This window comes from Bubalus kerabau, chromosome 12 (assembly GCF_029407905.1).
Source record: "Bubalus kerabau isolate K-KA32 ecotype Philippines breed swamp buffalo chromosome 12, PCC_UOA_SB_1v2, whole genome shotgun sequence".
Taxonomy (NCBI): Eukaryota; Metazoa; Chordata; class Mammalia; order Artiodactyla; family Bovidae; genus Bubalus; species Bubalus kerabau.
This window is the reverse complement of record NC_073635.1, coordinates 88942641-88963268: the sequence shown is the minus strand read 5'-3', so window position 1 is coordinate 88963268 and position 20628 is coordinate 88942641. Positions and strand designations below refer to the sequence as shown.

At 51.3% G+C, this 20628-nt stretch overlaps 1 protein-coding gene across 1 annotated transcript in view; it reads left to right on the top strand.

Moving 5' to 3' along the window:
* COL4A1 (collagen type IV alpha 1 chain) overlaps positions 1-20628 on the top strand; it is a 142217-nt gene that overhangs the window by 87067 nt on the left and 34522 nt on the right. The window contains exons 13-26 of the mRNA XM_055543012.1: positions 1154-1240; positions 1719-1745; positions 1908-1958; positions 2811-2855; positions 2940-2993; positions 4592-4633; positions 5539-5623; positions 5761-5796; positions 7661-7825; positions 10194-10289; positions 11640-11723; positions 12281-12351; positions 18052-18243; positions 18798-18966. Of these exons, the coding sequence (XP_055398987.1) occupies positions 1154-1240; positions 1719-1745; positions 1908-1958; positions 2811-2855; positions 2940-2993; positions 4592-4633; positions 5539-5623; positions 5761-5796; positions 7661-7825; positions 10194-10289; positions 11640-11723; positions 12281-12351; positions 18052-18243; positions 18798-18966 (1204 nt within the window). The remainder of the gene's footprint in view (positions 1-1153; positions 1241-1718; positions 1746-1907; positions 1959-2810; positions 2856-2939; positions 2994-4591; positions 4634-5538; positions 5624-5760; positions 5797-7660; positions 7826-10193; positions 10290-11639; positions 11724-12280; positions 12352-18051; positions 18244-18797; positions 18967-20628) is intronic.

Below are 20628 nucleotides of genomic sequence, written 5' to 3'. Positions count from 1 at the left end.
ATCACAGGTCTAAGCAGGATAAGGTTTCCGCCTCTGGGGCTCCTCTTGGACCCTGATGACCGCAGTCACCTTTCTCTGAACGTTCTTGGGTATGTTAGTGTTTGCTGGAGGCCGCGGCTAGAATGCGCTGAGGTGACTCCATGTGGGGTCTGACCCACGGGGGCAGCTTTAGCGAGGCCACTGTTCCTCCTCTCTGTTCACAGCGGTCGGTCACAGTGTCCTCAGGCAGTGACAAAGCCCAAGCTGGGCTTCATCCTAAAAGGGTCAAATGTCGTGGCACAACCATACCGAATGCTTATAGATGAGGCCATTGGACCCGAGTTGGGAGGAAAAGCGCCTTGGAGGCAGGGAGGCACAGACCGGAAGGGGAGGTCTCATCCTGGGCGAGAGAGAGGCCGGCCCTGGGTCCCTGGTGCTCTGGGGGTGCTCTGCGCCACTTTGCCTGGACTTGGCTGGTGAAATGCACTCTGAGCACTGGCTGCTGGGATTGCGGCAGGACCCGGTTCCCAAGCTGCTGCAGACGATGGCCACGTGGAGTGGGCGGCTGTGGGCCTCCTCTTCTCAGCCCAGGTTTCCACCCTGCCTTTTCGTAAACCTCAGAGGAAAGGGATTCTGCAGCAGACACAGTGGAGGTCTTTGGATCTCAGTTGCTGCATGGTGCCGAGGTTTCGGTACATCCCGCTTGCCAGCAGTGGGGCTTCCAGGAAGGAATCCCTGACACTTCTCTGCTCTCTGGCTTACACGAAGAGCGCTTTCCCTCTGGGCACTACGAGGCAGCCAGTGCCCTCTCCTCCACGCCATCAAATGTGTCAGGCCAGCTTCTGAGAGCCCGTGTGTGTTACACGTGCTGTCTGTCTTGATGCACGGTCTGCACGTGTGCACACATCCATGTGTCCTCCAGCCGTTCAAGTTCCATTGTTACGGGGTGGCGGCCGCCCTGACCGCGGAGCGGGATAGCCTTCTCCTGGCTTTGTATCCTTAGTGGACTGTCTTCCTTCGGAAACTTGATTTTCTGCTGTGGCGAGGACAGGCTGCTACAGAACACAGTCATGTTTTTTAAACAGTTCTATTCTTGGTGTTTCCCCCTTCTGCCTTTCTCCTGCCGGTATAATTATTTGTATGCCCAATTAACCCCTAATTTTTGCCTCATCAGGGTGATCAAGGGGTCAGCGGGCCCCCAGGATTACCAGGACAGGCTCAAGTCATCACGAAAGGAGACACGGCCATGCGAGGCGAGAAGGTAGGGGCGGGCTGTGTCCAGTGAACGCTGTCTTCCTAACCCTGAACGGTTTCGAAGGGATAAAGACAGACTGGGTCAAAGTTCAGTTTCTCTGGTTCTGTTCACCCTGACCTGGAAGACAGGGGTGTGGACTCCCCATTGTACGAGAAGTGAGCCCCTTGAGAGCAGAGGCAGCTGCTCTGGTTGCAGCCAGACCGGCTGGAGGCCGACCTCCCGTGTGAGGGTCACGGTGGGGGCGGCCGGGGCTGCGGCTGGGAGGAGGGTGGGGTGCAGCTGAGGGTGGGGGAGGGTCGGGTCCCGCGGACCAGGCGAGCTCACTGTGCCGTCTTTACGTCCATCACCCAGTCATGGCAGGAAGTGAATGCTCCAGACCAGTGTGAATTTCCTGGTTACTGTAACAGGAAAAGCTGTGTTTTCCTTGTGCCTGTTCCGTGTAGCCACTACACAGTACTCATCTTTCTTTTATAACTTATTTTAGGGTCAAAAAGGTGAACCTGGATTTCCGGTAAGCACCAAAGTCTTATTTATCGTTATCATTTTGTGTGAAAGACAGTCATGTGTTGGATTTAGGTTACAAGCTTATTTTACCTTCTTTGGAACATTTACTTAATTTAGTAGTTTATTTAAATGTGTGAATGAATCTAACCCTTTCTTTTTTTCTGTTAAGGGGCTGCCAGGGTTTGGAGAGAAAGGAGAACCTGGAAAACCAGGGCCCCGTGTAAGTGCTTCTGGAGCCCTCTCCTTCCTGGTGTGAGATCATTTCTCCCCCATTGCTAGGACCACAGGGTCACAGGAGCACAGACTCCAAGGGCTCTGCAGGGGGCTTTCTGAAGCCCTGGGAGCAGGAGTAAGGAGGGAGTCAGCATTAGAGGAGGGGCTCCCAGGTGACACAATGGTGGAGAAGCCACCTGCCAGCGCAGGAGACATGGCTTCCATCCCTGAGTCGGGAGATCCCCTGGAGGAGGAAATGGCAACCCGCTCCAGTATCCCTGCCTGGAGAATCCCATGGACGGAGCTGAGGCTTATTCAGAGGACCGCCCCTTCTCCTGCCAAGGCAGCGCATCTGCTCCATCACCCCCATCTCGGTTGGGCCCTCACTGAAGAGCCACCTGTCCACCTGCTCAGAGCATCTGGGTGCCCAGCTGCTCAGATGCTTCCCATGCCCCGAGTGACAGGAGACCCACCATCTCCAACAGCTGAGAGAGTTCAGTTTCTTCCCTGAAGCGACGCGTGGAAACCTCTGTGAGCATGACACAGCGGTGTATCAGCCGCCAAACACCCCCTTGCCAATCGGAAAACCTCCCTGGCGTCAGCTCTGCAGCCAGGTCGTGAGGTCATAGGAGACTCGGAGTGCATCGACCTCCAGTTTTTAAACACTGTCAAGTCTTTTGTAGCCCTTTCAGCTCATGGTGATTTAATGTATCTTCCATGACTTATTACTGTAGCGTGGCCAGCTCATCCAGAGAATTCACACAGTGTAATAACTTGTATTTGATTCAAACCCGTGGTGTTAGAGCATAGCTATTACTATTATTTCTGCACTACTAATATTTAAATTTTTATTGTACAGGGAAAACCAGGAAAAGATGGTGAAAAAGGAGAAAAAGGGAGTCCAGTGAGTATTTCTCTATGATTTTTTAAAAAGCAAGCCGTTGCTCTTACTCGCTTATAATTGTTGTTGCTTTCTGTCCCATTTTAGGGGTTTCCGGGCGACTCAGGGTACCCAGGACAGCCCGGCCAAGACGGTTTAAAGGTGAATGGCGACCCTACTTTCCTTGTTTTTTGCCTTTATTTTGCTCAACCTAAAAGTTTTCCCTAAAGGACCATGCGCTCAAAGAATAGAGATTATGTTATGTCCCGTGTGAGGAAACACGACTTAGTGGTTCATTTGTGTGCATATGTTTTTAAAGAAAAAATATAAACTGTTCCACTCAAGTTTTTATGTGGGTTTTTTCTTTTGGAGTAGATTAATTTTTCCCAATTATGAAACAAAGTAAATGCGGGAAGATATAGAAAAAGAAAACTTGTGTAATTTTCCCATGATTCACTCAGAAATGGTCAGAATTCATAACTGTTCCATGTATACACATATACGTGAGCTTTTAAAAAATGGGACTGCATGATTTAGCTGACTTTTCCCCTTGACAACATAGTGAGGGTATATTCCAGCATTGTAAGTGTGGTTATATATCAACACTTGGGATGCTCGTGCCTTTTTCTGCATGGTATTTGGATCTTTTCCATACTTTTCTGATTTTAAGTATCAGAAAAATACTTGTCTGGTCATTTCTCACCATAAATTCCTAAAATGTGTAATTTTGGAGTTAATGTTTAGACCCTTTTCTGGGGAAGCTTTTGCCACATGAGATAAAATTGCCCTCAGAAGAAAGAACGCTTCATCAGCCTTCCATCTGACATCTGTTTGTTATTGAACTTAAACAAATACTTGCCAATCTGATACTCAGAGAAAACTGTGGTTTTATTTACTTATTTTTTGTATGTGGGTTTATTTTTCTCTTTGAATCATGAGACTAGGTAATGCATATCTTCATTAAAATAAGAAATGGATTGGAAATATTCATCTCTGGATTGGAAATGCTCGTCTCTAACAGTAGGGAGAGGACCTCAGGGCTTGCTTAGCAAAGCCTGTGACAAAGGGAGAAATCTTTCTCTAAGGCTGTAACTTTATGAGAAAGGGAATTCTTGTAGGCTGTAAAAGGTAAATTTGTTTAGAATATATTAGCTAAGAGTTTTTTTAAAGTCCCGTGATTATCTAAAATCTCTTCTTGTATTCAAATAAGAAAAATCAAAGCATGTTAATTCTGGTTTAACACGTTTAAAGCCTTAGCTTAGAAGGAAAAAAATGAAAAAAAAAAAATAAATAAAAGTAAGTGAAAAATGTGCCTTCATGAAATAATGTGCATATCTTAGGACTCTTAAAAGTATTATTATAATTCTTACATAAGAACATTGCATATAAAAGGATTTAGTGCTTGAGTTTTTCATCTAATATATGTTAAATTAAGCCTCAGAGTGATAAGAATTTATCCACCCGATGTTTTCAAGTCATGCTGGATCTTAAGGGGAAAGGAAAAACACAAGTTTCCTTTTATTATGACTTTCAATGCAGGTTTAGACAGTCTTACACCTGAAATCCTCAACTAAAATGATTTCTTTAAGAAAATACATTTAGCCACCCTAAGCTTTCATATCATTTTATTTCATTTATTTTTAATTATTTTTTAAAAAACGACTGTATAGGACTTCCCTAGTGGTCCAGTGGGTTAGACTGCATTTCCAGGCAACCATTATAATTGAAAAAATACAAGTGAAGTTGTTGTTCTCTTTCAGGGAGAGAAAGGTGAAGCAGGTCCTCCCGGGCTGCCCGGACCCGTGAGTACCAGTGACACCTGCTGTCTGTGAGGCGGTTTGAAAAGAGGGAGAGGGAGATGGGCTGACCCGTCGCCTTGGCCACACGCTCCACGACCTCCGTAGAGTGACGTGGACGTAGGGGGTGCATGTGATTTGAGCTGACAATTTGTGTTTTGCATCATGTGGTGTTTGGTATTTACTCGTTATCACATTTGGACACTTTCTGCCTATCTTTGACAACTCAAATGAAAAGAGCTGCACGTGGATAACAATATTAGCAACACATTCTGAAACTTAAATGAAAGGTGTGGTAAGGAAAAAGATAATCAGGGAAACAGATCATCGATTGCTCCAGAGGAACTGTGTCTGAAGGGTGGTAGGCACCCTGTCCTCGCATTTTGGCAACTCAGAATTGGGGTGAACTGCTTCCTCCTTTTTATTGAGGTTCACAGAGCCTTTTTCCTGTCTCATAGTCCAAGGGCCTTAAAGAAGGGTCCCCACTTCTGACCTCTTCCAATTAAAAAAAAAATGGAGTCTTCCTGTTACATATTTCCTGAGGAAATTTTAGGCAACTTTTGGGATAATACTCTTTTAAGAAGTCTGTTCTTGCAGCTTGTGTGAGCATTGAGATATTCCATACCTACACCTCAGAATTCATATATTTCTAACTTGCCTTCACTGGTAGAGCCTCTGCCAAGCAGATTATTACGAAAGGAAGCAGAAGTGCCTGGCAGAGTTCACTGCATGGAGAGCAGTGGTTCTGTTTTCCGTGCGCCCCGCTCCCCGCCACCTCCTCCTCTCCCACCGTTACTTCTCTGCTTTCACATGTCTTGAAATAATAAAAACTGTGTGTGTCTTTGTCTGTGCTGTAATGTACACCCCAGCCCCTGCCGTGCCGTGTGATGATCTTTTCTTCCGTAATTCAGGTTATTGGCACGGGACCGTTGGGAGAGAAAGGAGAGCCCGGGTACCCAGGGGGTCCAGGGGCGAAAGGGGAGACAGGTCCCAAAGGTGAGGTCCTTTCCTCCCTCTTCCCTGCCCCTCCTCCTCCCTGTTCCCGGGACCACGGGCACCCACAGCACAGAATTCGCGTCACGACCCTCCAGTGAGCCGGGCTCAGTTTGTCCTACTCTCTCTGCCCCTTGTAGGTTTCCCAGGAATACCAGGCCAGCCAGGCCCTCCAGGTGAGCGTCCGTAACTGGTTCTTTTAGAGTATTTGTACGCTTTCTATATGCCGTTTCCATTCTGAACGCGTTTATCCTCTGTGTTGGTTAGATACTTGCATAAAATGGTTAGCAATTTTGTTGCACGTTTTTCTAGTTCTGAAGACAAGGTGTGCTCCTGGGACAGTGTTTGCTTTGTAAATTGCATGTTAGCAGGCACTTAGACACATGCATTTCCTCTCTCCCTGGCTCTGACTCAACAGCCTGCCTTTCCATGTTTCCCAGGGGTATGGTCGCCTTTCTGAAGACCACCCCCACACCCCCCCAAGCATCCTTGCTCTCCCTTGCCATCAGTCTGGAATGCCTCGGCTTGAGACCGGACTCAAGGCTGAAACCTCTTCTAACTAATCTAATCAACCTTAATCTTGCTGCTTGGGAGATTCCTGCATCACTGAGCTTGTGCTAAGTCTGTTCCTGTTTTGTGGCCGAGTCATCGGGAGGCTGGGGGCTGCACTTCTCCGTAGCGCGGATGCCTGCTGTGTGCACTGCCTGTGTGTACAGCGCAGAGGTAATAAATGCTCGGCTCGGAGCCCTCACGTGCCCCAGGATTGATCCTGCATGGAGAGCTCGCAGTCTTACCAAGGCTTTGGTTTTGTTTGTTCTTTATTTTTAATTCTTATTGTTCTTTGTTATTTTATTTTTCCCTTCCACAGTCCTTAGGTTGAAAGCTCTCCCAGAGCCCCTTCCTTTATTTTTATGGGAACAGACAGCACCACCAGCACCCCCCCCCCCCCGACGCCCCCACCATCAGCCGTGGCTCAAGGCTGCTTTCAGCGCCCTGCATACCTTTTTGCTGCTAAAATTTGGGCATCTACCCTTAAAATCATCCTTGTCCATCTTTCCCACCCCTGTCTTCTCCATGGTCGGAAAGTTCGCTGGACCTCTCGGGTGCTCTAGTGAATAGGTCACTTCCTGTCTCCCTTGCCAAATCTGCTTTCTCAGACCTCTTATCTGACTCCATTAGCATCTTAAGCTGTGGTTTTTAGAAACTGTCTTTGAAGCTGCCCTGGCCTTGTCTGCTTTCAGGCTGCCCTGCCCGCCCTCTGCTGACTGTGGAGGCCCTCGCCTCCCTGCCAGCCTCCCTGTCTCGTGGGGATCACCGGGGCTCAGGTTCACGGCTGGGGTCTGGGTCCGGCCGTCCTTCCTGGGAGCTCTTCCCCGCTACGCTCTGCTCTTGCCTGGGCCAGCTCTTCAGGGTCACCTCCCTGTCCACCCTCCTGCTGCGGCCCCTCTTGGAGACTGGCTGTCCACTCTCTGGAGCAGCAGTCGCTTCCCCCACAGCCTCCTGGACCGCTGGGTCCTGAGTGCTTCATCCAGACCCCCCTGGGCTGTCACAGGCCCCTGCGATCTTGCCCCCACAAAACTCAGGGGGGCCGAGCTCGCCTGCCCGCGCTCGCTCTGCCCGCCGCAGTGGCATCGCGCTCTTCCCCAGGGCCGCCTCCCCGTCCTGACTCCTTTTCAGCTGGTTCTGGCCCAGTTCCCACCCGCTCTGCGTGCTGTCCACGTCTGTTCTGCTGAGCTGTGCCTCTTCTCTCTGAGCAGACATGGAGCCTCCTCTGTCTGGCATGCTGGGGCCGCTGCGCTGAGGGGACGCACAGATCTGAGAGCGGGCACAGTGAGCCCCTGTGCCTCACAGGGACTTCGCAGGGAGCCCTGGCCCAGCTGCATTTACCTGCGACAACTGGTGCCGTTCTCACTGTTTGAGCAGCCCACGTTCAGCGGTGGTCTGCTGGTCGTTCTCCCGGGAACAGAGCGAAGGGAACCAGTGATTCTATTGTGAGACTTGGTGTCGTCATGGGACTGTGAGGGTCTCTTCTGCTTCCAGGCTTCCCGACTCCGGGGCTGATTGGTGCCCCCGGCTTCCCCGGCGACAGAGGAGAGAAGGGTGAACCGGGCTTGCCGGGCGTGTCGCTGCCGGGACCCAGTGGAAGGGACGGGCTTCCCGGCCCCCCCGGCCCCCCCGGGCCCCCTGGGCAGCCGGGCCACACAAGTGAGTACTTTGTGGGCGCGTCCCGTCCAGGACGGGTGCAGGCAGGGCTCAGCGGGGCTGGGGGTGGGGTGCCTGCATTCACGTCCAGTGACTTATGGACTATCTGCATCTCACGTGGGTGTCTTTGCCAAGTTAGTCACCGCAGAAGGGATGCTGCACATGAACTAACGAACCTGGGTTAGGGGAACAAGATTCGGCTTAACTGGCATCTGAAGGTGGGAAGCAAGCTGGTACTGACACAGGCACGTGTGCGTGGGCACGCACACACACACACATACACACACACACATGCACACACATGCGCGCACACACATGCACACACGCATGTGCACGCACACATGCACGCATGCATGCACACGCACACACATGGAGAAGGGGCTGCTCTGTCTGTGTGGTAACATAGTAAGTGGCTTCAAATCCGAACAGTAGTTTACCTGGGTTTTTCTCATCTGTCCACCATCAAAGCTGAGCACAGAGCATGAACCTGTTGACTCAGTGAAGGGGGTTCTGTGGCTCCAAAGTAGCCCCAGTGCAGAGTATCAGAACCTTCGAGGGGACTTGAGCTAACGGCCCAGGGGGCTGGGTCTACACTCCAGCCTGTGCAGAGTGTCAGGACCTTCCAGGGGACTTGAGCTGATGGTGCAGGGGGCTGAGCTGACTCCATCCAGCCTGTGCACAGCAGAGCAACTGCAGTGTGGCTCCTCAGGCTGCTGGAAGGGGCTCCCAGAGGTGCCCGTGGTTGACTCCCGGAGGGCAGACCCAGCTCCACGGAAGGACTTCTCGTGGGTGAAGCTCCATGAGGAGGCCAGATACGCCCTGGATGGCACGAGTGCCTCCACATGGGCACCCTCACTGGGAACCCAGAACCCAGTGGCGCGCTTTTCCTTGTTAACGGGTCGAGAGTGCCTCCACTGTGACTTCACGGGGACTCCCACCCCTTCTGATGTGAAACATGGAGAATGAAGATCAAATAGTGAAGTCCTAGAGGCACGCAGCACAAAGGCACGTTTCTCTGCATTTCTGAGAGAAGCTTGTAGGCATCAGAAGGGCCTTTGGGTGCTCATTCACTCATTCCTTGGTCACTTACTCGTTAAACAAACATCGGCGTGCCTACGATGCCAGGCGCCACCCTGAGACCTGTGACTGAGCCCACGAAACAGTCCTGACCTCCTGGGCCGTGCACCATGAGACAGAGACCAAGTAAATCAGTAGCTGATGGGGTAGCAGCTGGGGCTACAGATTCAGGAGGAAACGAAGTCAGGAGGGGAACAGAGGTCGAGGTGAGGGCAGGCGGGCTGTGGGGTATAGTTTTAAATCAAGTGATCGGCAAAGAGGCTGGTGAGAAGCCAGCCATGGGGAAGTCTCGAGCCTTCTCTTAGTATTCTGCTGGTTCTCAAGTGTGAACAGCTCTCATGGAAAGACGTGAACTTCTCCCCGCTGTGGATTGTGCGGGGCGTGGGGGTTGAATACCTTGTGACATTTACCCTCTCAGTTTCCCAGTCGCCCTTTGCAGGGTGTGCAGATTAGGTGGTGCCCATCACAGCGTGTTAAGTGGTGATTGCATAAATGAGAGTTTTGCACAGATGGGGCTGGTGTGTAGGCTGCGGATGCAGGAGCTGCAGCCGTGGATGGCTGGGCTGCAGTTGTGACGAGTGACCGGTGCAGCCCGAGTTTAATCACTCGCTCTGCCCTTTTCCTTCAAAGATACCGGAGAAGGAAGTGCTGCTCTATCACTGTGTGTCCAGAAGCAATACTGTTTCTTGGAACCACAGCAGATGGCGTGTGTGTCACTGTGGTTCATGTTCACGCTTCTTCACGTCAGTGATGCTCAGGATTGAATCAGAACAGTTAGGGGTGTTTTCCCACGGGCAGCCTGCACCTCTGAAATAATGAGCACTTTGCTGTGAGTCTGTTCAGCAGGAAAAAAAGGCATAAAGTTGCTCAGGTCTCTGTTGACCTCACAGATGTAGGATATGGACAGCCCATCACTCTTTGAGCCTCAGTTTCTGAATCTGTAAGGATCATGGGGTGTACTTTGTCGTAAGGATGATGGTGTGTACTTTGCAAGATAATATGAAATAAGGTTCAGGACAGGGCTCAAGAGCTGAAATACGTGCTAGAATCATAAAGTAGAAACTAGCTGCGACGGCTGTGTGACGGGCAGCGGACGGACGCTCTGTGTGCTGGTCGCGTTTTGCGAGTTACTGTACTGGGACTGTCTTGTCCAGATCACAGCTGGATTCCTACTACTTGTCAGAGAGCCTGAACACAGGGTCATTTTGTACCAGAGACTGAATTAAGAGCCGGTGAGAACACCTGGCTTCAGCTTGGTGGGCGTGATCCTGTAACTGTTAAAAATCCATTTCAGATGGAATCGTGGAATGCCAGCCTGGGCCGCCAGGGGACCAGGGTCCTCCCGGAATTCCAGGGCAGCCAGGGCTGACGGGCGAAGTTGGAGAAAAAGGTAAGAGGTTTAATTGTTCAAGAAAGGGTGACTGCTTGGGTGTGTGATACATTCCTTCATACGTACCGGCTCTGGGCGGATGTGGGTACATTCTTCATTTGAAGCTCTCTTCAAAGTCCCTTCCTTGAGATGCCTCCTGCTGGCCCTGCTGAGATTACTGGGTGCTGGAGAGACAGTTATCACCGGGGAGGCAATGGGGGCCTTGAAGTCAGAGTCCCTCCCTGTGGTCAGCAGATTAAATTCCCAGATATCTCCGTGCGGTCCTTTGGTTCAAAGTCCGAGACTCCATTCTCCAGGAATGCACATCTTTCCAGCCATCAGCCCAATCACAAGCGTGCACACAGGATGTTCACACCCCTGTCTCAGTTCCCTTAATCAATGTTGAGCAGCTCTGAGATGGTGGGTCTGCCGACTTCACCCGGGGCTCTGTTTTATCTTAACTTTCTCAAGGGTCTGTAATGCCAGCCCAGGACCCAGCATAATCCCCTCACAATCTTGGGAACATGGCTCATCTCTGTACAGACAGGCCTGCCTTAGCGTGGACTAAACCAAGGATGTTCTGCTATTTATATAGTATGGCTCTTAATGCCCAGAACAAAGAGAGCATGGCCCCCGCAAGACTGATCCCTCTGGGCCCCACGTCTGGCTTTAGATTGCAGAGAATTTGCACTCTTCAGAAGTTTAACGTGCAAATGCCTGGAAAACGTCTCAGCACTTTGACAACCATGTACATTGCAGAACCCTAGATACAGTCAAGGTTTAGGACAAAGGCACTAAGACGTCCCAAAGGCCTTAGCGTAGTTTGAAGATCAAGAGGCAAGAGATTCACGTTTCCAAAAAAATGCGTGTCCTCCCATCTTCCAGCTCTGGGGTTCCTCTCATCGTCCCTCTTCCGTGTCAGGTCAGCTCTTGCTTTTTGTGCCTTTTTACTCCTCTGTGTCATCTGTCAGCCTGGAACACAGGTTCAAAGTCCCGGAGTTAGAGGGGCAGTTGCCTAAGAAACGCTAAGTCAAAGAGAAAGATGATGGGGAGTTTCAGAGTTAAGAGACAGAAGGATGCAATCGTGTCATCTCAGGCTGACGAGCAGAATGGAGTTCTGGATCACAGTGGATTGAGGCAGGGCCTGTCCCTCCGCAGGACAGAAGAATGGGGCTCCTTAGAAGGGTCCCCATGGTCGCCTGTGACCGTGCTGAGGGCAGAGGGCAGGCCCCGTGTCAGGGACCCACAGCCACTGGCAGCTGGATGCGTCCGGGGCGGCGCTGGGTGGACGGCGCCTCTCCTGCGCTGCCACTATGCTGCAGGGCTTTCTGCTCCCTTGTTCCGCATAATACCCCGTGTCTCCTCTTTTAGGTCAAAAAGGAGACAGTTGCCTCATCTGTGACACAGCAGAGCTTCGTGGGCCCCCAGGGCCACAGGGACCCCCCGGAGAAATAGGTAAGACCCCCAGTGTGAAACGGACTGGGTTGGGATTTGCTTCAGTGGGTCGGAACCTTCGCAATGAAGCGCGTCTTACATGCCTGACCCTATGGTCTGCATCAGTGTTAAAGCAAGAGATGAGAAGTGGACCTGCCCTTCCAGGATTTATCCATTTTGTCGAGAACAATCAAGATGGCCTACAAATTCAGTGTCAGAAAGATTTCCTAGTGAAAGGGTAGCAGCAGGTGGTTCACACAGCTCTGAAAACTTCCTCATCTCAGAGGAGGTCACTGCCTGCTTTGGTGGAAGTGTTCCCTGGATGGACGAGCAGGGATTTGTAGCCATCCGGAGTCAGGGGTCCTAGTGTGCATTCCAGGGTCACTTCCCCACTTCTGAGCCCATTTTAGGCATTTTTTGGTCATTGCTCTCTTGAGATTCTTTAAACATCATCCACTTTGTATAGAATCTTTGCACTTTTGAATCTTGAAGAAAAAGGAAGTATTTCGAGCTTCCTTAGAAGTTAGAAAGTGTCTTATCAACAATGTGCTGAATTTTCCCTCCGTCTCTTACAAAAGGTTTCCCAGGACAACCAGGGGCCAAGGGTGACAGAGGCTTGCCCGGCAGGGATGGTCTGGAAGGACTGCCTGTAAGTAAACCAGTCTGAGTTCCTGTACGTATTAGAAGTTGCCACTGAGCAAACCAGCAAAGGCGTATCTTTTTGCATCTGCAAATGGACTCTTGCTTTATTTGGGAGCCAGTAAAGGATTGCTTTGTGAAACAGTTAGAATTACCCCCCATGTCCTTCCTGACTGATTGAGCTGAGAACGGGCTGAAGCATTGAATTCAGAACCCTCATCCCAACTTGCTGGTCTTCTCACCCGGTCAAAATTCAGCTGCCACTTAACCTGTGTCCAGGTGTGGCTCAGCGCTGGTGGGCTCTTTCCCATGGGGCCTCGAGGGGCTCTTGCAGCCAATGGTGCCATGAAGGGTCACGCCAAAAGCCGCGCTGGTGAGCTGTTGGCTTTCTGCATGACCATCCATCCTCCACCAGATAGCCTAGGACTCCTCATTGAGTAAGCTCGGCAATGATGGTTTCTATGGTGATGAGGCAAACGGACCTGTCTTCTTCTGGAAATCTGAGCTATTCCTTTATTCTCATTATTGCAGATATAGATTTTGAAAATTCCTATCACCAACATCTATTATAAAGATGCTTTTTCAAACCTGTAAAGGCAATATCTCAATCTCAGGATGTGAAAACTTTCAGTTAAACAGAATATCAGTTTCTCAACCTTTCTACTTTGTTTTAAAAGGAGTCATTGAATAGGAAATTATAGTAATGATCTTAAATATTGAAGGACATGACTTTCGTGTGTGTAATCAGCTTCTCTGCTAAAGCTTTTAGACCTATGGGGTTTCTTCTCACATGGTCTTTGTTCTTCTAAGTTCAGTAAGCATTAACCAGCTTCTCCAATTTCTTTCATTCCTATTTTCTTTTCATTTTTCTTTTGTGCTAAATTGAACATTAAATCTTTAGCTTTATTCTTTTTTTGGTGTACAAATTACATTTGTAGTTTAAAAAGATATTTCTGAAGGTTCTATAAGAGTGGGCCAGGCCAAGAGTGAGTTGAAATAGGAATGAAACAGCTGGAAGTCAATGGTTTTCTCCGTTTGAAGTCAGATCACGGGCCTCTGCTCTCAGAACTTCCCCTGTGCCTGGGGAGCTGAGTTAGAAGTCGCAATTGTTTAAAATATTTCTAAATAAGTTGTAAGTTCACAAAGCTGGGAATGCTGACTGTGGTGGGGATCAAAGTCGGAACCACTTTGAAGGCCACAGACAGCGTCTGGACATAGTCTTTATCTCCTCGGCCTTTCTGGAATAAAGACTTCCTGCTTCGAGTCTGCCTGGAACCTAGTTCAGACACCCACCCCTAGATCCAGCCCCAGACCCAATAAAAATGAGGAAAAAAAAAGGAAGGGGGATGGATGAGGAGAAGTCATGATAAAGAAAAAATGCAGAAGATGTACAGCAAAAAGGCAAATCCCTGTACCTTGTCCATCAGAGCTCCTTTCTTGGGATAGAAGGAAAACACTTCTAAAACCTGTTCTATGGGTGAATAACTTGAGACGATGATGGTTTTCCTTTTGTTAGGTGCAGTATCACAGCTCCATGGTTAAACTAGCTCAGAAATGTGGTCCCCTTATTTCGCATTTGGCTGGAGGCTAAAAGAGGCTCTGCAGACCAGGAGAGCCAACTGGAAAGCAGATTCCAGTGAAAACCCCTCTGGTCCTGCACTTGGCTAGGGTAGCGCTTCTGAGACATGTTCTCTGAAGGCCGAGAGTTTGAATCTGGGGAGCAGAGTCCACTCTGAGATGCTGAAGCCCAGCCCCAAGCAGGTCTGGGGTCACTGGGAATGACCTACGTTGGGTGGATGGAATGTCTCCTGAATTTTCCCAGGGCGGCACACTTTTGGGAAGAAGAATGCGCAAGTGGTCAGATCTCCAGTTTGTGCAGCCGGTGCTGAACCACCAAGGCAGCTTTTGATTCTTCAGTATTTATCTTAAAGGATGAGAATCAAAAGACCTTTAAATCGTTTAGGATTAAGAAGGTCTGTGGCAGAGAAACCGCATGAGATGTCCTTGGGGTGTAAATGTCGCTTTTCAAAGAAACCCTGGATTTCTCCCTTAATGCCTGACAAGGTCATCGGTATGGGGGAAAAATTGTATTTTTCCCACCCTGTGCTCATAGTATTAGAAAGCACTGTATCTCTAAGCTGTGAATCATTGACACAACATAAGAGGTGCTTCTGTTTTGAGAAGTTCTGCACTGGTTGTAATTCCTTACACTGGCATTAATTTTTTATTGATGGAGATTGCTGGTTCAGCATGTCCTTCCTCCAGCATCTCCCTCTTGGAGACAGACACATGGAGATAAGAAAGAAAGCCTTGGAGCCTTGGTCTTGCCCTCAAAGCCCTGAAAAGCTAGTGGAGAGATGAGCAGGCAGTGAATGTCCCTGAGAGCAGGGAGGACCCCAGGCTGCATTGTGGTAACGTGGGAACAGAGCTCCTGTCTGAAGAGGTTTCTGAGTTTAGCTGGGCGTCATCACCGACTCAATGGACATGAGTTTGAGCAAGCTCCGGGAGTTGGTGATGGACAGGGAGGCCTGGTGTGCTGCAGTCCATGGGGTCGCAAAGAGGTGGACACAACTGAGCGACTGAACTAACTGAACTGAAGGATGCACGGGAGCTAATATTAACTCGGAGAGAAAACGCTACAAAATATCACAGCAGCTTTCAACCAAGTAATGGCTTTCCCCTGACCCTGCTAACCTTCCCAGCGCGTGGCTGGTGGGAACACTGCGTGGCCCCTCCGGGGACCAGCACACGGGGGTCGAGCGTTTTCCCTGATCCCCCAGTGCCGGGGTCCAGCCCCAGCTGATCCAGGGTATTCAAAGGAGAGACGGCGTAGGCGAGGGTCAGGAAACAACTGCTTAATTAAACGTTAATTAAGGATATAAAGAGTAATAGAATGAGGATAGCTCAGTAGGAAAATTCAGTGGAGAAAAGAGGCTGAGTAGCTTGGTTTACGCGGGGGACCAATAAAACTTCAAGACAAGAAGTTTGCACCACTTACGTAGGCCACAGGCGTCCTTCCATCCTCCCAAAGGAGAGGAGACACTGAGGCCTCCCCGGTCGGATCTTAGAAGCCCAGGCATAATTATTAAGCATGGTGGGTTCCGCGCTCCAGATGGAGACTCAGCCAGAGTGAGAGAGACATGGGGAGACCAGTCGTTCGAGGAGCTGATCCCAATTCTCTATTTTCCATGGTCTACTTTTATACACTGAGATGTTATGCAAAAGTCACGCGGGGTCAGCAGTCCTGACTTTTATCAAAGTCAGGTGCTTCATACAAATGTATACAGAGGTCTTAGGGGTGTTACATCATCTTCTGGCTGGGGGGCCTGCTGACAATTTATGACCCTCTCCTTGTGACAGCGGTCAGTCACCAGGACACTTATTTCTCCAGGGGTGATTATTCTTAAAACAGACGCCACCCAAATAAAGTTACATTCCTATAGGGAGAGGGTGTAGTGGGTTTTAGTTAAGGAAAGAATTTACTTAGCCTAAAGTCTAACGTGATTTATATCAAAGGTTAATACTTATTTCTTCTATCTATTCATTAATGTGTGTTAAGGGCAGGGGATATGGAGACTTAGCAATAAACATTGGCTCAACAAATGAAAAACCCTTCACCAATACGATTTCTAATCAGCCCATTATACTTATACTAATAATTTTCTAACTTTTCTAAAGAACCTGTTTTTAGAAGGTTTAAAGCATCTCGTGCCTCTCAACAGTTGGGAGGCTGTGAGCAATCACATGTGGCCAGACAAGCCTGTCAGGCAGGCTAGAGAACCTTCAGAGGAGTTTGTAGGTTAAAACACTCTTGTCACGCCCAGGAGTTTTTATTAACTGGAGCTCTAGGTTAACGCCTTCTCCGAAAGAGGTGGTGGGGGACAGCCCCCCGTAAAGTCAGAGGTGTAGGTGAGAGCACAAAGTAGTAAAGTAGGCAGGCTCTGGTTATGGGGGTAGATGTTCGAGGATTTCCAGGGGGACTCCTGAGGCTCGATCCCGCCTTTGCGTATGTCGAGCCTCCTTCCTCATGACCTTTGCCACGGGCAGAGTACCTCACTCTGGCCCCCAACACCCCAGGAGAGCTGAGCGAAGCACGCTCAGCTCCCAGGGGCACTTCCGGCCCAGGGCCAACTCCAACCAGCGGTGTCTGTCCAGCAGCACTTTCTGCCAGGAGAGACCTCCTCAGTCAGCACTGTCCAGTTTGGGCACCCTTGGCCGGTGGTGGCTACTGAGTCCTTGAAGTGTGGCTGTGAGACTAAGGAACTGAGGCTTAATGTTAAGTTTTTAAAGAGTAGTGGGCAGTGCAGCCTTGTCGCCCCTCTCCCGACTTCTGGAAGAGCCCTGGCTGTTTTTGGCTGCGTCTCTGAGAAGGGGTAACTGCCCGTCTGGGCGGAGCAGCCTCCCCACAACTTAGCTGGCACCGTCTGACTCCTTGGAGGCCAGATGAGCAGACACATGTCAGCCCCATGGTGATGTCTCCCTAGCGTGCCAGCCCCCAAACCCCTCCGAGCCGAGCCCCCATGTCTGTGTCCAAGGCAGGCTTTCCTAGATAACACCTGACTCCACGGGGCCCACAGGGTGTAGGGGGACCCAGGATGGGCTCTGCGGCGGGAAATCAGTACTTTCTGGCGTGCGGTCCTGGGCATATCACTGACCTTCTCTGAATATTAGCTCCTCACCTGCAGAGTGGTCGTTCCCGTGGTTTCCCTGCAGAGTTGGGTTAAGAGTCAGGGGTGCCCCAGGATGGGACACCTCGCAGGCGTGTGGGGAATGGGAGCTGTGTTGACGTCTAAAGCTTGTGTAGATTTGGGTGTCTCCCTGCCCCCTGGCTCTCTCCATTGAGGAGCCCAGGTTACACATAGACACAGAGGTGTGTGCGTGCGTGAGTGCGTGTGTGTGTGTGCATGTGTGTATGTGTGGTTCACAGACATCCAAAATCCATTTCAAAGGGAGTTTACAAAAAGGGGCTCAAGCCACACGAATCCTGCCTAGTGAGCAGGGAGCCTGCAGACTCCTCTCAGAGCAGCTCACTGAGACAGTCGTTGGAAGCCCTGGCCCTTCCCTCTGCTCCGGAGGCTGGAGGAAGCACCTTCTAGGGGTGTGGGCCTCCCTTGAGGATCCTGCCTTCCAGGAGCTGAGAGATAGTCTCTTGGGAAACTTACTCGTGTTCCATTGACGGCTCAGCGTCGTGGTTACAGAGCTGGCCGGGTGCTCACCACGGGCGTCTCCTCTGCCCAGGTGCCTTGCACCCTCTCATCTCTTCCAGAATTAGGGCTGTGAGCATGGAAGGGAAGCTGCGTTGATTTCAGCACTGGCCAGACGTGGAGAACGTGGCTGTTCCCAGCTCCGACTCTGGCTCCTGGGCCCAAGGAGTCTCAATCCAGCTCCTTCCAGTCAGAGCTGACCTGTTCTGGGCAATGTTAGCAGTTGTGAAAGGCAAGAAAGTCACTGGGGACTGGCCCACGGGCTGGGGACAGCTGCTTTGTGCCTGCCCCTGCCAGCAATCCCTCCTAAAGGCTTTTTCAGGGCAACGCGGCAGTGAGGTCAGCTCAGGGCTTGGTCACAGAGCTGCTGGCTGGCTCCCAGACAGGGAACGAGGAAACCAGTGCCCGTTCCCACTTGGCCCAGGCGTCCTGGCTCCTTGTTGGCTCTGCGTTGCTCTCCGGACCAGCGTCTTTGCCGGGGGCATCATAATGTTCTGTTCTTGCAGGGTCCGCAAGGTGCGCCGGGGCTCATGGGCCAGCCGGGAGCCAAGGGCGAGCCTGGTGAGATCTACTTCGACATACGGCTCAAAGGCGACAAAGGAGACCCCGGCTTCCCAGGCCAGCCCGGCATGCCAGGCAGAGCGGGCTCCCCCGGAAGAGACGGCCAACCGGGTCTGCCCGGCCCCAGAGGCTCCCCGGTAGGTGGATTCCCAGACTCTGAACGTGTGCTTGACAGATGGATAGGTAGATAAATGAGTCATTAATATCATAACTGCCTGTTTCCACTCGGGGGTCATTGTCATAGACAGACTCGTCTCTCGTCCCCTGGGAAAGCTGTGGTCTGTAAACTCAGGAGCTGAGGACCTCGCCTTGAACAATGAGATGATAAGGGGGCCACTGTCTTCTGATGGATCTGGGGGAACTGAAAAGGTGCCCACCTGTTGGGTGGGAGGTGAAGTTTAAAGTTAATGGCGTTCAAGTCACCCTTTCAGAGAAGATTCCAGAGATAAATGCCTTCCTCTGTGGCGTGTGCCCTGGTCTGGGGGGAGGCAGGCAGGGTGATCGCTCTGCTGAGACGGAAGAATGCTGGTTTCACTGATTAACTGCAGGTTGACCTTTGCTGACGGGTCGAGGTAAATAAGTAGCACAGCCATGTTAGACCCTGGTCACTCATTTACCACGGATGCTGGGAAATGTGTGCTGGGTCGGAGCGCTGGTATGTCTGCTGATAACGCTCTCTTTTTCACTCCAGGGTTCAGTAGGATTGAAAGGGGAGCGTGGCCCCCCGGGAGGCGTCGGATTCCCCGGGAGCCGTGGCGACATCGGCCCTCCGGGGCCTCCAGGCTTTGGCCCGATTGGCCCCATTGGTGACAAAGGACAGATGGGCTTCCCAGGAACCCCCGGGGCCCCAGGCCAGCCAGGTGAGGCCCGAGGTCCTCGGGTGCTGCCCCAGAGCACCAGGAGCCTGGGCTCAGCCAGGTGCGGGTGTGGGTCTGGTTTCAGTCCTGCCAGGAGGTGGACTGTGGCCTGGACAGGTCCTTCCTTAGCATTCCCATATGTCATCCCTTCCTTTATGAGCTGGGCCGGGTGATGTGTGTCGCATCTGGATGACAAGAAGTTGAATTTAAGGTAATTTCCTTGTAAATAACTATGCCATGCATGGCAGCCCTCTCTAGTATTCTTCCCTGGAGAATCCCATGGACAGAGGAGCCTGGCAGGCTCCAGTCCAGGGGATTGCAGAGTGGGACATGACTGAAGCAACTTAGCACGCAGCACGCACACGCCGTATGTACCAGCGAAAATCAGCCCTTTATGTGGATGTTAAAACAGCATAAGCCCGAGCTCCCTTTTTCCCTGATGCGTGGCCCGTTTTGGCTTCTGTGTCTCCCAGGCCACGTCCTTCCCACCCCTCCGCTGATCTGCACACACTCAGTGACTGACCCACAGCCGCGTCGACTTGGCTATTTAGCTCCATGCTAGTTTCAGTCACCTGGCAGTTTTCGTGTCGCTCCGGGTGCCACGCATGCTGCTAAGTGACCGGAGAGGAAGCAAGCCAGAGCTCCCACCCTCCCAGGGCCCACCGCCTGGCGTCAGCAGAGGGCGTGGGGGGCAGGCTGTGTGAGGGGTCCACCGGATGTGCTCCATGGCATCACCGTCACTGGTTCATCGTCAGGGACCGCAGGGAAGGGGGCTCGCCAGGGCCCGCACACGGCTGCTCATTGTTAGCTGACTGTGATTCATTGGAAGGACTGACGCTGAAGCTGAAGCTCCAGTACTTTGGCCATCTGATGTGAACAACTGACTCATTGGAAAAGACCCTGATGCTGGGAAAGATTGAGGGCAGGAAGAGAAAGGGACGACAGAGGATGAGATGGTTCACGCGATAGACATGAGTCTGGGCAAACTCCAGGAGATGGTGAAGGACAGGGGCGCCTGGCGTGCTGCAGTCCGTAGGTCACAGAGAGTCAGACTCGACCTAGCGACTGAATGACCACTGAGAAGAAAGGGAACACTGACATGGTTGCCTGCAAAACTTAGAAAAGAAGAGGTCAGGAGTGACCGGGACACAGAGGACAGAAGACGTGACTTTACTGGGACGTTTTAAAAGTTGGAGAAGCGAGTGAAAGGTGGCCAGGGATGATTCCCGTGGCGTGAGCAGGAAACCCCGAGGAGTGCAGTGACTCAGTGGACGGTCAGAGTTTCCAGGAAGAGCTGCCCCCCGTCCCGAGCCGGTGTCCAGCCCCAAGTTTCACCAGTCTCGGCCCCCGCTGGGCGCCGCCACCTCCCTGTGAAGGCACAGCGTACAGTCATCAGCTCGGTGCCGCAGGAAATGCCAGCAGCCTTTGATGGAAGTCCAAACCCAGCCTTCTGTGTCGGTTATTCCTAATGTCATTGCTAGGTGATCACTGGTTACTTGGCCTTAAGTTAGGACTGACTTGTTTGCTGTTTAGCAAGGATCTGAGAAATGTCTCATTTATGATTCCTTTCGGGGCAGAACATCCTGGGCTTGACTTAGGAAGCCCCTTGGTCTTGGAGAAGGGGCCCTCCTACTCCTGATTCCTGGAGCACCGTCTCGAGTGTTC